Source organism: Callithrix jacchus, chromosome 11 (genome assembly GCF_049354715.1).
Source record: "Callithrix jacchus isolate 240 chromosome 11, calJac240_pri, whole genome shotgun sequence".
NCBI classification, from domain to species: Eukaryota; Metazoa; Chordata; class Mammalia; order Primates; family Cebidae; genus Callithrix; species Callithrix jacchus.
Window position 1 is genome coordinate 57,242,377 of NC_133512.1, and position 17,908 is coordinate 57,260,284.

The 17,908-nt window shown below is 36.6% G+C and overlaps 1 protein-coding gene across 19 annotated transcripts in view; it reads right to left on the minus strand.

Moving 5' to 3' along the window:
• Positions 1–17,908, minus strand: part of ANKIB1 (ankyrin repeat and IBR domain containing 1) — a 155,739-nt gene that overhangs the window by 22,241 nt on the left and 115,590 nt on the right. For all 19 annotated transcript variants that reach the window (XM_078342788.1, XM_078342784.1, XM_078342786.1 and 16 more), the window contains 2 exons: positions 13,900–13,988; positions 4,491–4,621 (listed from right to left, as the gene is read on the minus strand). In XM_078342788.1, the coding sequence (XP_078198914.1) occupies positions 4,491–4,621; positions 13,900–13,988 (220 nt within the window). The remainder of the gene's footprint in view (positions 1–4,490; positions 4,622–13,899; positions 13,989–17,908) is intronic.

Consider the following 17,908-nt stretch of genomic DNA (forward strand, 5'->3'; position numbering starts at 1 on the left):
AATATCAAAATGAACAGGAGTTTGGAAAAGGTTGATTCCCACCCTCATGGATGACTTTGAGGAGTTCAAAACTTCAGTGGAAAAAATTAACTGCAGTGTGGTAGAAACAGCAAAAGAACTTCAAGTGCAGCCTGAAGATGTGACTGAATTGCTACAATCTCATAATAAAACTTGAATTGGGGAAAAGTTGTTTCCTATGGATAAGCAAAGAAATTGTTTTCTTGAGATAGAATCTGCTCCTGAAGACTTTGTAAACATTGCTGAAATGACAACAAAGAGTAGAATATTACAAAAATGGCTGATGAAGCAGTGGTAGGGTTTGAGAGAACGGACTCTAATTTTGAAAGTTCTGTTGGAGGTCAAATTCTGTAATACAGTATCACATGCTATACAGAAATATATTGTGAAAAGCAGTCAACCAATGCAGCAAACTTCATTGTCTTATTTTAAGAAATTGCCACAGCCAACTCAACCTTCAGCAAGCACCACTTTGTTCAGTTAGCAGCATCAACACTGAGGCAAGACTCTCCACCAGCAAAAAAGATTACGACTCACTGAAGGCTCAGATAATAGTTAGCATTTTTCAGTAATAAAGTATTTTAAAATAAAAATATGTTACGCTATTGTACACTTAACAGACAGTATGAGTTTACAGTTAAAATTTGTATGAGGTGGGACATAAAAATATGTGATTTATTTGACTGTGATATTTGCTTTATTGAAGTGATCTAGAATTGGACCACAGTATCTCTGAGTTATGCCTGTGTTTCCCTTATTCTTTATCTTGTGTCTTTGAACTGCCTCACCTTCATTTTTTTCTTGCTTAGTGGTTTATTTTTTGTTAAGAAAATCACCTTTTGGATTTATTAATTGTATTTTCAGTTATAAAGTCACTAATTTCTGTCTTAAAAAAAACCCAGAACCTTCCTCCTGGTTTTCTTCAGTTTATTTTTTTTCTAAATTTTTGAGTAGTCTGGGAGCAATGGCTCACACTTATAATCCCAGCACTTTGGGAGGCCGAGGCAAGAGGGAGATCATAAGGCCAGGAGTTCAAGACAAGACTGGCCAATAGGGTGAAACCCCGTCTCTACTAAAATATTAAAAAAGATATATATATATATATATATATATATATTAGCTGTGCATGGTGGCTAATGCCTGTAATCCCAGCTACTTGGGAGGTGGAGGTTGCAGTGAGCCAAGATTGAGCCACTGTACTCTAACCTGGGCTACAAAGCGAGACTCCATCTCAAAAAAAAAAAAGAAAAAAAAAAGTTGAGTCATACTCTTAACTCATTCATTATTCTGTATTAGTTTAAGTAAATAATGTGATGCATATTTCTCAGCATTGCTTTATCTATGGCCCTCAGGTTCTGATAAGTAGTATTTTCATTACCCTTGTTTTAAAAATTCTTGAATGTCCATTTTTATTTCCTTTCTTACTGAGGAGTTGATATTTAAAATTTCCAAAAGACATCTTGTAACTTTACTTTTTTTTTTTTTTTTGATACACAGTTTCACTCTTATGGCTCACGCAGGAGTGCAATGGCACAATCTCTGCTCACTTGTTTCTTATGGGTAAGCAAAGAAAGTAGTTTCTTGAGCTAGAATCTGCTCCTGGTGAAGACTTTGTAAACATTGTTGAAATGACAACAAAGCTAGAATATTACATAAACAACTGATAAAGCAGTGGCAGGGTTTGAGAGAACTGATTCTAATTTTGAAAGTTCTATAGCCTTCCAGGTTCAAGCGATTCTCCTGCCTCAGCCTCCCCAGTAGCTGGGATAACAGACACTTGCCAACATGCCCAGCTAATATTTGTACTTTTAGTAGAGATGGGGTTTTACCATGTCAGCTAAGCTGGTCTCAAACTCCTGACCTTAGGTGATCCACCTGCTTCAGCCTCCCAAAGTGCTGGGATTACAGGTGTGAGCCACCATGCCTGGCCTTACTTTCTATTTTATTCCCTTATGATCAGAGAATATTATTTGTACTATTTTCTATTTTCTCTAATGTTAAGGTTTTTATTTTTATTTTTTGCCATATTCTACCTCGCTGTCAAGTTCAAAGGTTTTTCTTTTATAATCAATGTTAATTTTTAGTTTTAGTATAGAGTTTGATTATACAGTGATCAGATATACCTTAGCAATTACGGTATTTAACTATTCTACAGTTTATAATGAAAAAAACCCTTTTTTTTAAGTTGTAGCATACAGTTACACAGAATCAGATACTATAAGTGATTTAAAATATTTAAGAATGCAATAATTTAAATTATCTAAATTAGGGAAATTTTACAAAGTGTTTTAAAAATAAACAAGCTCATTTTTAGGGAATGAAATTTCTCATTATTTAAAAACACACTTGATTTCAAAAGTAAAAACTGCCTACTAAATCATACATTATCAAAGCTGAGGTATTAATAAAAGTGTGCTATGATTTAACAATTATGTCAGAGGATGGAGTCCATTACACATGACATGTTGTTTCACCTACACACTTAAAAAATAGTACATATGATTTTGCTGCAGTAATGTTATATTTTCTACATAAGTCTTCCGTGTCATAATAAGGATACTACTTTTCGGGTTTTATTGTTCAATGCAAACACTTCAGATGGCATAATAAATACAACAACTACATTTACAGAGTACATAAGTAAATATTTCTTTTTAATGCAACAGAAGCTTAAACAAAGTCTATTTAGGTTGGATTACCTAATATTATCAGCCCGATTAATTCATGAAAACATTCAGGAATGCAGTATGTATTTATCAAGTATTTACTACCAGTAGGTGCTACGCAGGAAATAAAGATAATATTGGAGTCTGTCTCAGCAGCCAATTACAAATTTTTATGGTCATTCTATAGTTCTTTATACATCTCTGTGGTCTATAAGAGGAATAAAAAAAGATATGGACATTGGAGATAAGATCACAAAGAGATAAAATAATTTTGGCTGGATCCTTAGCTGAATAAACAGCACTTCTGAATATTTTGCTCATAACACTGCCCTAGATTTTTCTTTCTGCGTCTTAGAGAATCATTAATTACTGCCTCACTAAGCCAATTCATTTATGTTAATTTTACAGCACTATAGACTTACAAAAATTATTTTGTAACTGCCATTCTTTTGCAAGTATAGTAATAATCATTAAGTTTCAAGGTTAAAAATCAATTAATACCTAGAAGATAATATTATGTTTTACTGGAATCTTAACCATTTGTTTCCTTCATGTCCTAAATTAGAAAAAAAATTACATTTTCTTCTCAACAACTTTAAATAATCATTTTATACATAGATGACATTTCCAATGATAAAGCAAAAAAAAAACCCAGAATATCAATGTAATTTTGAATAAAAATATGTTCATAAATGTAGGTAGCTATGGATTAATAAAATGTTATTAATAACACATCAGCATATTCGTTTTATACACACTGCTGTTTCTTCCTGCACAACTAAGTAAAGAGGGTATTTATTCCATCTAGCATTTAGACCTCTAACATTAATCATTTATATTAAGTATTTTTCAGCCAAGTGAATCTTTGTTGGCATTTTCATTTTCTATATAATAAGGAGTTACTTGTTTAATTGGTGGTTTTATTAGCAGACCTAAAGTCGGGACACTGCTTTGGGTTCTTGTATTATACAGACATCTACCTATAGGTGTTCCCTAGTATCCACAAAGAATTGGTTCCAAGACCTGCAAACACCAAAATCTGACAATTATCAATTACCCGATATAAAATGGTATATTATTTGCATACTAACCTATGCACATCCTCTGGTATATTTTAAATAATTTCTAGATTACTTATAATATCTTACAACATATATGCTATACAAATAGTTGTTATACTGCATTGTTTAGAGAATGACAAGAAAAAAAATCTGTACATGTTCAATACAGATGCATTTTTTTCCCCTAAGTATTTTTGATCCATGAATGCAAACCCAACAATATGAAACCCATTGATACAGTGAACCAACTGTATGGAGACAGTATATGGACTGGATTTGGGCCTAGTTTGGGCCTTGAGTCTAAGCCGTATGCTCCAAAACCAGCTTTGCAAGAGTTCTATATAAGGCAGCACTTTGTTGATATATATATATATATATATATCAAATACACACACACACACACACACACACACACACACACACCTCTCTCAAGATTCTCACTGGGGAAGGTGACTAGCAAGGGAGGATTCATGAATTTCTAATCTTCTGGTTGAATACCATAGATTCCTTACCCTTACCTTTTTATTGTTTTTGTTTTTATAGAGATGGGTTTTGGTATTTTGCCCAGGCTGGTCGTGAACCCCTGGCCTCAAGCGATCCTCCTGCCTCAACCTCCTGAAGTGCTAGGATTACAGGCAAGAGCCACTGCACCAGGCCCCCTCAAATAATTTATCCTGTGGATTGACAATCAAACTAAATTAAGATTCCAAATGCAAAGCATGCAAAATCCTCTTTAACGTCATACCTTAGCACACTGCATGTGATTGCAGCCTTCATTCTTCTGTATTGGAGACTTACAGTTGGCACAAGGCTTGGAGTTAGTTAATAACCAGAGACAATTGGCGGCATCCTCGTAGGCTTCACTAACTCCCACAACTTTGGGATATTAAGCACAAACACAAAAATAAATGATTTAGTGTACAACTTCTAGGGGAAAACAACCCTCCAGACTTTTATTTGCAGGCTGTTTCTCAATTTTAATAAAATATTTATTTTCTGATCAGGGTCTGTGGCAATATTTTTAAACCGCTTCATTTTGAATAGCCTAATTATAAGATAAGAAACTCTATTCCAAAGAAATATTCATGAAACCTGGTTTAAGGGAGATTTCTCCATAAACTTGTGCCCAAATAAACTGTGACCAAAAACAACATATACAAAAAAGGTTAAAAAAAAGAAAAAGAAAAAAGCAATATTGTTATTCCATTTAAAATAACGATTGCGCCAAAGGAAATTACAGAAAGAACAGTTACTTTAGACAATAATTTATTTAACAGGCAAGATGCAAATATAATTATCAGAAACTCTTTGCCATAGTGAAAAGCAAAAAATATCAACATCTTTTTTTATCCATGATTATTCTGGATAATCTTAAAATTAATTCAGTGACATGTCTAAAACTAAGCTTATTATTCCCCCCAAACCTGCTCATTTCTTTATTCCCCATCCTGGCAAATGATACAATTATCTGGCCAGAGTCAATTTAGGAAGAGTATGATCTTTGACATCATCCTTGTTCCCTCACTCATAGCATCCTATTTATTCCACCCTCTTTATCATATTTGGTTCCTCTCCATTCCCAGTTCTTACTGCTTTAAGCTAGGGTCCTTCATATCTCTTGCCTACACAACTAAAGCATAGAAAACCAACCTATCTCCTCAGTTCTTTCACGCGTCCACCTTCAACTACACTGCTTGCACAGTGATTTTTTTTTTAAATCTATGTGTTTTTCTTTTTTTTTTTTTTGAGACAGAGGTGTTTTTCTTTTATTGACACAAGATATTTTACATATTTATGAAGTAGATATGACTGCTTGCTACATGCATAGAATCTGTAATAATCAAGTCAGGATATCTGAAGTACCCATCACACTGAATAATTATAATTTCTATGTGTTGGTATCATTTCAAGTCCTCTCTTCTAGTTACTTTGAAATATAATATTGTCTTCTATCTAACTGTTTGTACCCATTAACCAACTTTTCTTCATCCTCCCATCCCCTGCCCCTGCCAGCCACCCATCCCACAGTGATCTTTTTAGAATATACAACTGCTTGAAATTTTTTAATTTGCTCCCTACTGACTACAAGATAAAATCCAATTGTTTTTGCGAAGAATATAAAGCCCATTATGATATGTCCCCTCTGGCAAGTTCCTCTCACCCTCCATCCCTAATCAAACTTATACTCTTCGTTTTCTTAAACTCAACTTACTTTAATATAATTTGAGATCTACAATCTTAAGGAATGTCATGGTTTTTAAAGATTCCAAATTTTACATTTTATAAACTTCCCTCTCCCCTCTATGGACAGAGTTAGGGGCTGGAGAGTACTAGATGTATAATTTAAAATTTTTTCCTGCCAAGAATGTCAGCACTCAAGTTGGTTAAATTTTATTTTCTTTTTTAGCCCTAAGTGCACTGAGAAGCCTTACATTTTCTTTACTCAAAGAGATGCCAGAAAATCATTTTAGAATCACTGAAAGTGGCCCATCTAATCAAAGCTTTGTTTACATGCAGACACTTTCAGAAGGGTGGTGGAGTAAATGGTTGGCTCTACTGTCCAAAGCAGGGGAGAAATCAGACTCTGAGTTTCGAAGTTCAAAAAGAAAAATTGCCCAATCCCTAGATATAAGCCCCTGGGGAGGGAAGGGAGACAAAGGTCTGGACTCACTGATCCCTGGAAAGTGGCTCTGTGTATGGATTGGAAGGGCTGAGCACTAGAAGCAGTCTTCTGATGGAGCCTAGCAGTGCAGGAACCTCTCTTGCTGCAAGGAACCCCAAGTGCTTACCTACTTAAGTTTATATTAACAATAGAACAGCAGCTACTGTTGGACTGTAAAAGCACTGGTTTTAAACTCCACATAGCAAGTGAAACAGCAGTAATGAACTGATCAGACTTTACTCCAGTTGTAAACATACTTGGTAGAAGACGGTTTGATTAAGGTGTTGGTGGGAAATATTCTCAGATAATTTGGTGGGTGACAGTAGTTTTGGAAGAAACTACTTAGGGCTAATAAGGTCAAGCTGTGGAGGCAATTCCACTTACAAAGAATACTGCTATAAAACCTAATCATTTAAGTATACTTTATATTTAAAACATCTAATTTTTGTTAAAAGCGTGGCCTTTCTTCTTCCTTCAGCATCAACACTATTGTTAGTTCAGAGGCACTAACATATTCTTATGACCCTTATTGTCCATTGTTATAATAAATAAAGCACAAAGCCATTAAAACAAAGCAGCAGTGTGGCCTGCAACATAACAGTTTTTTCTTCCACCCTTGGGGAGAATGTGATTTCCTAACTGCATTTTAGTGAACTGCATGAAGCAAATCACATTCAGGGAACAACCAACTACAACTATAATAAAAACTCATGCTGGAAAAAATACCTTTATTTCCAATTCTCTGAACATGCTTATTCCATATATCTGTTCCTTAAATATCCTTTTTTTTTGAGACAGACTCTCACTTTGCCCAGGATGGAGTACAGTAGCGTGATCTCAGCTCACTGCAACCTCTGCCTCCTGGGTTCAAGTGATTCTTGTCCCTCACCCTCCCAAGTAGTTGGGACTACAGATGCCTGCCACCACACCTGGCTAATTTTTTTTTTTAAATTTTTTTATTTTTAGTAGAGATGAAGTTTCACCATGTTGACCAGGCTGGTCTCAAACTCCTGTCCTGAAGTGATCTGCTTGCGTTGGCCTCTCAAAGTGCTGGGATTACAAGAATGAGCCACCTCATCTAGCTCATACATCCTGTTTTTAACCCCAACAACACTACATCTCCCTTCAATCTATCTGGTGAGATTTTTTCATCTCTACTGACTTTCAAACTCTTCCCTTCACTTCAGTCACATCTCTTTTATATCTTGATCTTCTTTCTTAATAATCTAGTGTGCTTAGGTTTCTTTGCAAAACGTATTAACTTCATAATAAAGAATTAGAGTATCACAAAATCTAATATCTATTAACAGAATCAACATGTATGCATGTGAAAACAGTTGCTTTTAAAGGTTAAAATTTTATTTTTTATTTTTTTTAGAAATAGGAACTCACTCAATTATTCAGATTGGAATGCAGTGGTGCAATCACAGCTCACTGTAGCCCTCAACTTCTGGGGTCAACAGATACTCCTGCCTCAGCTTCCCCAAGTAGCTAGGACTACAGGCATGTGCCACTATGCCTGGCTAAGTTTTTAATTTTTTGGAGAGACAGGATCTCACTGTGTTGCCCAGGCTGGTCTTGAACTCTAATCCTCAAGCGATCCTCTTGCCTTGGCCTCCCAAAGTGCTGGGATTACAGGTGTGAACCACTGCACCTAGTCAAAGACTGAATTTTTAAATACACAATTTGAATTCCGTTTACTGAGTAGGTCCTATGAAAAATATTGGTCTGAAAAATTTATAAATTAACCATCATTTCATAGAAAATATAACCATTCCTGCTTCTTGCTCTAATTAGACAGAATAGAGGCAATTTCAACACTTAAACACTATTTAAATCTTTTTATGAAATTAATTCTAGGCCAGGTGCGGTGGCTCACGCTTCTAATTCCAGCACTTTGGGAGGCCAAGGTGGGTGGATCACCTGAGGTCGGGAGTTTGAGAACAGCCAGGCCAACATGAAGAAACCTAAAATACTCTACTAAAAATACAAAATAAGCCAGGCATGGTGGCACATTCCTTTAATCCCAGCTACTCAGGAGGCTGAGGCAGGAGGTGGAGGTTGTGGTGAGCTGAGATGGTGCCATTACACTCAAACTTGGGCAACAAGAGCAAAACTCTGTCTCAAAAAAAAAAAAAAAAGAAATTCTTTGAATTGATTTCAGTATATTTTCTAATACTTCTTTCTCATTAATTAGGTTTTCTCACCCTGAGTCTCATAATTCAGCTATGAATTTGGTTAAACATGCTTACACCTTTTTTTTTTTGCATAAAATGCAAAGTAAAAATGCTATAATCCAAAGTAACACATAAACTTAAAACAGTACCTAATCATACTTTTCCTTTTGAAATATCATTTTTGCATATTTAATGATGGTGTTCTACTTTAGTATTATAGTTGGCCAATTACTGTTTACTTTAATCCTCACCCTAAGTTTCATAAACCTAAGTGGCCATTACTAGTCACCATCTTTCAGTGTGGAAGACATGGATCAGTAGAGTGAGAAAACTCCTAGGCTTTTCTTAACAACTGCTGGGACTTTCTTGGCTTGATTCCTTCTCTGGTAGAACAAATCTCAGATGTCTTTAGTATTTTGGCTCCTATCATGTTTTCAAACATTCTTCCATCTTTCCAAATCGAAACGCCATTTGGGATCTTCAAGGGTGATCTCCAGTTTTTAAATTTGTGATCTCCCTATCTCTGGCCATCAGAAGTAACCATGTATAAACCATTTTCTAGCTTTTCTATTTCTTTCCTCCTCTTAGTATCAGGATCATTATTATGTCCAAGGACATTTTTTCACAGTCCCACCCATAATCTGTTCTCACTAGCCAGGCCATTCTCCTTCTCCTTCCCTAGCAAAAATTATCTGTGGGTATAGAATGATTTATCCATTTTTTAATATGGTAAGAAATAACTAAAAATAGCCATCAACTTAAAAATACTTGCTTTAAAGACTCTTTCCATGTTCTGATACCAGATGTGACATGGATCTGGTGTGCTATGTGACAGAACACTTTTGTTTCTCTTAGCCTTGGTATCTCCCTCTGTAAAATTGGGGTAATTTGTGAATTAAGGACAAGTAGGGAGATTAATTACTCTAATTAGACCACAGGTAAAATAGAAGATTATAATAAACCTGAGGAATTGTGGGAAGAAAAAAAAAAGGTGAACTATATAAACCTAAAAGATCATATCCATAGTTTGAGACTGCTTGAGTGAATGATCAGCAGTTACCTAGTGAGTGATGATTTGTTCTTACAGTTGAAACCTTGAAAGAAGAACAGTTCTTTCAGGGTAATGGATCAGATTTGGTAACAAAAGACTGGGAAAGTGATGCACAAAGTCATTTGATGCCACAGGATAGTAGCACTTTGAGAGGGCCAGTGTGTCACTTAGTGCCCACAAGATCAGTATTCACCTTGAGTTCCCAGGACCCAGGATCTAGATAGCTGAGGAGATGCTAACTCGCCTTGGAGACTGGGGTGGGGGTTTGGAGGAAAATAAAAGAAAACTACTTGCTTTATATTTCAAACATCGATGGGCATTTTCTACTCAAGAATTGAATAGAATAATATGCTAGACTAATTACTTCTTAGGGTACATTAACTCTTTTAGGCAACTAGTAAGCACAAAAGGTTTACTACTTAATAAGATTATTTAATATATCTTAAAGCTCTCCTGCATATACCTCCTCCCACCTGAATTACCCATCTTAAGCCCTCTGATCCTCTCATCTGATCATTCTGAAGTTGTCTCAAAACTAGCATTCTTACCCAGTTTCTCAATAGTCTCCATTTTATCATCCATACTTCTGGCCTGAGTGATCTTTGTCAGTAAGCTTCTTCATTCACCACTCTCCTACTTAAAACTCCTTTTCAGTGTCAGGATAAGGTCAGATTTCCTAGCATTGTGCATAACCACCTCTTTGTGCCAAACACTTGATTTGGACTCCTGTCTGCACAGTCTCATCTCTCCACGTACCACCGCACTGTTTGTATGAATTATTTGCAGTTCTTGCATATGCCACACTACTTCACATTACTACTTCACCCTATTCCTGGAATGTCTTTCCTATTCTGGTTCATGTGAAGAACATCTGTCAGCTTTCGACATGCAGCTTAAACATCAATTCTTTTATAAAAGTGTTTCCTAACCCTCTCCCATAGATAACTGACCTCTTCCTTCTTCATCCTTCCCCTCTCCTACAAGTTATCACATACATGAACAATGTTCTCTCACATTCATAACACGTTTTTCCTTAGTTTTGTATATAGTTGCCTCTCTAAAATGTAAACTTCAAGAGCATCGAGGGCATCTTATTTCTGTATTCTAACATACAACAGCACTCAATAAAAGTTAATTAAATAATGAATATAACATTTAAAATGAATAATTTATTCCTAAGATTCTTAGCATCTTTTCTGAGTTTCAGACAAACACTTGTAAAATTCCATTGGACATCCCCATACATGTTGGGTAAGTACTTCAAGTTCAGAATGTTCACACTAAAACTTATTATTCCCCCCCTACACCAAAGTTACTTGTTTATTTGAGTTTCCTGTTTTACTAATTGCATAATTTACCCTCTGACTCAAATAAAAAATTCACCTTCCTACCTTTAGTCTACTTTTCTTCAATTCACCCTTCACTCTCATCATTTATCTTGATAAAAATAACTTTTCTGATGCTGCCACTTCCCTACTTAAATAATACACTCTATGGCTTATTCTGTTAGGAGGATAAATTCAAAACAACTTGGCAATAATGCTCACAATCTGGCAACACCTATCTTTCTAGCCTCATCTCTTGCAAGTTTCTCCCATGGAACTTAACCTTAAGTTCTAAAGAAATATATAAAGAAATGTAGGTAGGTGGGCAATAGCAAGCCATTCATAATAGAAATATAAATATTTCTAGCTGCCAGATGCAAGGAAAAAAGTAAATTCCAATTGTTTCGTCACATCTAAAGGTGCTGCAGGGTAATGGTATGAATCTATTTATGGAACACAAACATACAACACCCATACATATCAGGAGAATAGGAGAAATGGTGGGTATGACGAGCAATGGCTAGGACAATGAATCTGGGAAACAAGCACAATCTATACAGGTATTTGTTTTTTTAGACAGAGTCTCACTCTGGCACTCAGGCTCGAGTGTGGGTTCACTGCAGCAACCGCCTCCTGGGTTTAAGTGATTTTCCTGCCCCAGCCTCCCGAGCAGGTGGGATTACAGGTGCTTACCACCATGCCTCGCTAATTTTTGTAGTTTTAGTAGACATGGGGTTTCACCATGTTGGTCAGGCTGTTCTCAAACTCCTGACCTCAGGTGATCTGCCCACTTTGCACTCCCAAAGTGCTGGGATTATAGGTGTGGGCCACTGTGCCTGGCCTTACACAGGTATTTTTGTTTTGGGAAGTGCTTAGCACATAACAAGTACTAAGAAAAAAAATTTCTGTTGTTGTTGAGATGGAGTCTCACTCTCTCACCCAGGCTGGAGTGCAGTGGTGTGATTCGGCTCAATGCAACCTCCACCTTCTGGGCTCAAGTGATCCTCCTGCCTCAGCCTCTCTAGGTGCATACCATCATGCTGGACTAATCCGTGTATTTTTAGTAGAAATAGGGTTTCACCATGTTGGCCAAGATGGTCTTGAATTCCTGACCTCAAGTGAGCCACCTGCCTTAGCCTTCCAAAGTGCTGGGATTACAGGTGTGAACCATTGTACCCAGCTTAAAAAAAATGTTGACTGAATGGTGCATGAACAGGACAAGAATGTTTAATCAGGCTTCACTATAAAATATTCTAAGATAATCCACTTCTCTTTGCTCTTGATAATGGACATAAGCCTTCTCAACAAGTGAAAGGGATCACCCTCATTATCAACTAATAACTGGGCATTCTGGTTTATATGGTAGTCTCTTCTCCAAGGGTCATAATAATCCTGAGTCAGTGGACAAAGCGAACCTTGTAGATCTAAAATGCTGAGGACCAGTCCTCAGGCAGTGGTAAGTTCCCTGATGTAATACAAGCCTGTAAAGTATCATGGCTGCTGGGCAATCTCTCTCAATGCTAGTTCAGTTGCTGACAGTAATTACCTACCACAAGACAGAAATGCTAAAATCCAGTTCATAGCTCACTGCCTTCAAGGTGATTCTTTGATACCCTTTCTCCTATGAACTTGAGTTTGTTGTTTTTGTTTCTGGACTCTCATCTTTACTCAACTATAACAGTTATCATATGATACTGTAATGTCTGACTGCTTCCCTCTAGCCTCTGCATACCCTGAAGTCTGGCATTATCTTTATTATGTGCTTTACTCATAAGTGTAGACTTATTGAGTTAATTCTTGATCTTGACTTGCAACATCTCAAGCTAACACCATTAGCTAAATCTTTTTTATTTATTTATTTATTTTTTTGAGACAGAGTTTCGCTCGTTACCCAGGCTGGAGTGCAATGGTGCGATCTCGGCTCACTGCAACCTCCGCCTCCTGGGTTCAGGCAATTCTCCTGCCTCAGCCTCCTGAGTAGCTGGGATTACAGGCACGCGCCACCATGCCCAGCTAATTTTTTGTATTTTTAGTAGAGACGAGGTTTCACCATGTTGACCAGAAAGGTCTCGATCTCTTGACCTTGTGATCCACCCTCCCAAAGTGCTGGTATTACAGGCTTGAGCCACCGCGCCCGGCCCCTAAATCTTTTTTTAAAAAAGACCAGAACTAAATTAATTTTTGTTTATATTTTTTGAGAGAAAACAGTTGTTATAAAACATTTGAGAAGATGGGAAATTATTGCAAAGCAGACAGATTTATCTGTTAAACACAGGAACTGCTATTAGGAAGGGTTTAAAAAGGAGTCCCCTCAGAGATTCAAACCCATTCTGTTTACAAGGTGCATGCCCTGTGTCATTTAACCCAATCTAAGCATTAGCTTCCTCTGTAAAACAGGATTACCAACATCAACCTCATATCATTTCTCTGACGATTAACAGAGAGAATGTATTTATAGACGTCTCAGTGACAACATTTATCTATAAGGTATTTAACATCAATAAATCTAAAGAACTACACAAGAGTAAAAAAAAATTAACGTGCTGTATCCTTCATTGGAAGCTTTCAGGGATATGGGAAACTCACTCAAACTACAGATCATATACTACTTCCCACATAGTACAGAACAACTGATTGGCTCACCCTAGGATAAAAGAAAAGGGCTGTAGAAGGAGGCTTAGCTGTGACCCCTATTTACCCTGTTTGTCTTTGGCTGGAAAGTAAGTCTGATAGAGACATGGAACTTGTCCATGATTCCTCCTTGCCAAAACTCTACTACTTCCAAAAGGACGTTAGTCAAAGGGGTGAAGTGAAACAGGAGAACGCTTGCATTAACAAATTTGGAAACCTCTTAAATGAAGACTAAAAAGGATATGACCACATTTTCTTTTGAAAGCTATAAGGAAATATGTAGCAAAGCTATCTAAAATTCCTCTTACGTTCTTCTGGTTTCATTTCGGTTATTTTTTGCAACCAATTCTTCCATGTTTGGCAGTCACAAGGCTCATGTGCTTCACCAAGGCACTCCCTAAAGAAAAAAAGAACATAGAAAAGACAATTTTAAAATATTCTTCATCAACATCAAGGTAAAAAAAAAATATGTAGAGGCTGGGTGTGGTGGCTCATGCCTGTAATTCCAGCACTGTGGGAGGCCAAGGCGGGTGGATCACCTGAGGTCAGGAGTTTGAGACCAGCCTGGCCAAGATGGTGAAACCCTGTCTCTACTAAAAATACAAAAAATTAGTTGGGTGTGGTGGCACATGCCTGTAATCGCAGCTACTCAGGAGGCTGAGGCAGGAGAATTGCTTGAACCTCGGAGGTGGAGGCTGCAGTATGCTGAGATTGCACCATTGCACTCCAGCCTGGGCAACAAGAGCAAAACTGCATCTCAAAAAAAAAAAAAAATGTAGAAAGTGTTCTTCCAATTTTAAAGTTGAAAAAACTAAGGCACAGTGACTAATGAGAGATGGAGTATTTCAACAGACGAACTGAAAATGAGATTCCAAGGCTTAATACCATTAGACCAGTTTTTTAATAAAAATCAGTATTCATTTACATATTTCAAAAGTTTTTAAATAGATTTATATTTATAACGTAGATTTGCAAGTCTTCAGAGCTTTAAAACATTTAATCAATTATGTTTTATCCTCATTAATATTTTAAATTATTGTTACTCGAAGGTGTATTCCTGGCCATTACTGAGCAGCTTTTTAGACATGCAGAAGAACAGGCTTCATGAGATTAGATTAGAATCTATATTTTATAAAAATTACCACATGAATGTTCTTCATTTTATAAGTTTGAAAAACACTGTTTTAAGTCAAATTATTGTAGTCACTTTTACCTCTCAATCTCCAGGTAACAGCTGGGGTAACTCAATTTACTTTTATGAGAATTTGGCAAATTTTGATTTAAATAATTAGTAACATCAATTTATCATTTGACTCTATTTTATATTCTTTCCATAGTTATATAAGAAGTCAAACACTAAAACAAGCCTAAAGCCTTTGTAGACTACCATTTTAATTCAAAACTGCAATTTTAATTATTGTATAGAACAAAGGTAATTATTCCAGTCAGTGATATTATTTGGAGGAGAAAACAACCCAATATGGAAGTGATATCACCATCAGTGCTGTTTTAAAAGATTTTATTTACAAAGGTTAAGCTTGGGCAGGGAGTGGTGGCTTACGCCTGTAGTCCCAGCTACTCAGGAGGCTGAGGTAAGAGGATCACTTGAGTCTGGGAGATGGAGGCTGCAGTGAACTGAGATTGTGCCACTGCAGTCCAGCCTAGGTGACAGAGCAAGACTCCATCTCAAGGAAGGAAAATAATAAAAGGTTAAGTGTGTTAAGAAGACACACCAACTGACTTATGTAGTCTTACAAACTAAGAGGTAATTAAGAATGTATTGTTTCTACTTCATATTCTTTAGGACGGTGATTATTAAAAAAAGAAGGTGTTGGTATGGATGTGCAAAGATTGGAACCCTTGTGCACTACTGATAGAAATGTAAATGCTGATGTAGTTGCTGTGAAAAATAGTTTGGTGACTCCTCATAAAGTTAAACATAGAATTATCATATGATTTAGGAATTTCATTCTAAGGTATGAAAGAATTGAAAGCAAGGATTCAAACTTGTACACCAATATTCACAGAATTATTCATAACAGCTAAAAGGGGGAAATGACCCAAGTGTCTATCAACAGATGAATGGATAAACAAATTGTGGAGTATACACATACACACATACACACGTATACACAATATTCAGCCATAAAAAGGAATAATATTTGGATACATGCTACACTATGAATGAGCCTTAAAAATATTTTGCTAAAAAAAATTTGTTAAGTGAGGCTAGACACAAAAGTACAAATATTCTAGAATTCTACTTATATTAAATATCTAGAATGAACTAATTCATAGAGAAAGAAAGTAGAGTGGTTGTTACCAGCTTGGGGGAGGAGAGGATGGGGCGTTAACTGCTTGAGAGTTACAGAGTTTCTGTTTGGGATTATGAAAAAGTTCTGAAAATGAAAAGTGGTTATGAGAGGTTATAGCTGCACTGTGAATGCAATTAATGTCACTGAATTAAACAATTAAAAGTGGTTAAATGGTAGAAAAAAAAATGCACCAACTTCCCTGAAAGGGTAATTTAGTTTTCTTACACTCCTAACTTACCAAATCTAATCTGGCATTTGAGAAATCCTTTCCATAACTGTGGTTTTACAGAGTTCCTAGCAACGTAGTGGTAACTTAACAGATACTCAAAAAATATTGAGTTGATTAAAAAATGGAAGTGAGCTGGGCACAGTGGCTACTTGGGAGCCTGAGGCAGAAGAATCAACAGAGCAGGAGTTCCAGGGTGTTGTGTGCTATTATCACTCTGTGAATAGCCATGGCACTCCAGCCTGGGCAACACAGCAAGACCTCATCTCTTAAAAAAAGTGAATATTAACATCAACTCTACTTTCCAGAAATGTAAGGGGTATCTGTGATAATGGTTAATTTTAATTTGGCACACATGCTAGCAGACATTAAAGTAAGAAATATGCCACAGATCTAGGAACAGTGTTTCCATATGGTGCCTGCAAACACATGTGGGAATAGAGAATCTACATTTCTCATGACTCATTTTTCAAAAAAGCTTGTTATTTGCATCTCAATAAAGCTAGAAAAAAGTATTAAAGCACAAAAAGCCCTTATATATCTGCAGTAACTAAAACAAACAAATACAATCAATGAAATAAATTATTTCTATTAAGATTTTTTTCCTCTGGAGACTTTTCACCCCTAGAGATTAAACAGCATATTCAATATTCTTTTCTTAGCAGAATCAACACTAGTAAATACTGGTTTTGCTGTCAGAACATTTTTTGAAAATGTTCTGGAAAAAAAAAATCATGGGGGAACGAAGCCCATGTTTTCATAAAGTCTGGGAAAAAAAAGGCACTTCTTCAAAAGGCCATAATTGCTTATCAGTGTGTTGGCTCTCCAAGGCTGTGTTGTATTAGATAGCAACAGAAGGTTTTCTTTTTCAAAACCTCACAGGAGTACCCAGACTTGCCGCTTCCTTGGTTGCAAGCCCAATCAGTAGGACCACTTCAGGGTGTTGTAACTGGTTGGCAGTTTCTACTAGTTTCCAATGCAATACTAAGAAAGGATATAAAAAGAAGCAGCTTATAAATAAAAAGAAGCTACAGCATGGACTGTGAATTAGAGGTTGAGGTTGCTATTTAATATTATAAAATATCTTTAAAAATTAAGGCATCTGGAAAAATAAACTCAGAATTCTCCAAAGTATAGTAATAACAATGCCACTAAACATAATAGGTAATGGACAACCTAGATGATCAATGTAGGAAAGAGAGGTTCTGAGAAAAGTAGTGAAGATGCTAGAATACTAACTTCCTGAAGAAAGTTTTTTTTTTTTCTTTTTAGAGAGTCTTGCTCTGGCACCAAGGCTGGAGTGCAGTGGCATGTGATTTTGGCTCCCTGCAGCTTCCACTTCCTGAGCTCAAGCTATCCTACTGCCTCAGCCTCCCAAGTAGCCAGGACGATAGGTGTGCACCACCATGCCCAGCTAATTTTTGTATATTCTGTAGAGACAGGGTTTCGCCATGTTGCCAGGTGGTCTCAAACTCGTGGGCTCAAGGGATCTGCCCATCTTGGCCCTGCAAAGTGCTAGGATTACGGGCGTGAGCCATTGTGCCTGGCCTAAATTCCTGAAGAAAATTTTAACCAATGACTGTTGACGTATTCTAAAGGTCCTGGTGTCTATTGTTGAAACCATATTTCAAAATGTCAGTAAAACAAAAGTATGAGGAGGGGAATCTCAGGACACAGCCTACTGAGTTGCAGCCAGAGACACCAATAGGGTGGGTTTATTCAGAGAAAAAAGTACCCTGGTAAAAGTTTATAAAGAAAAAAAATAGCTGCCTGATT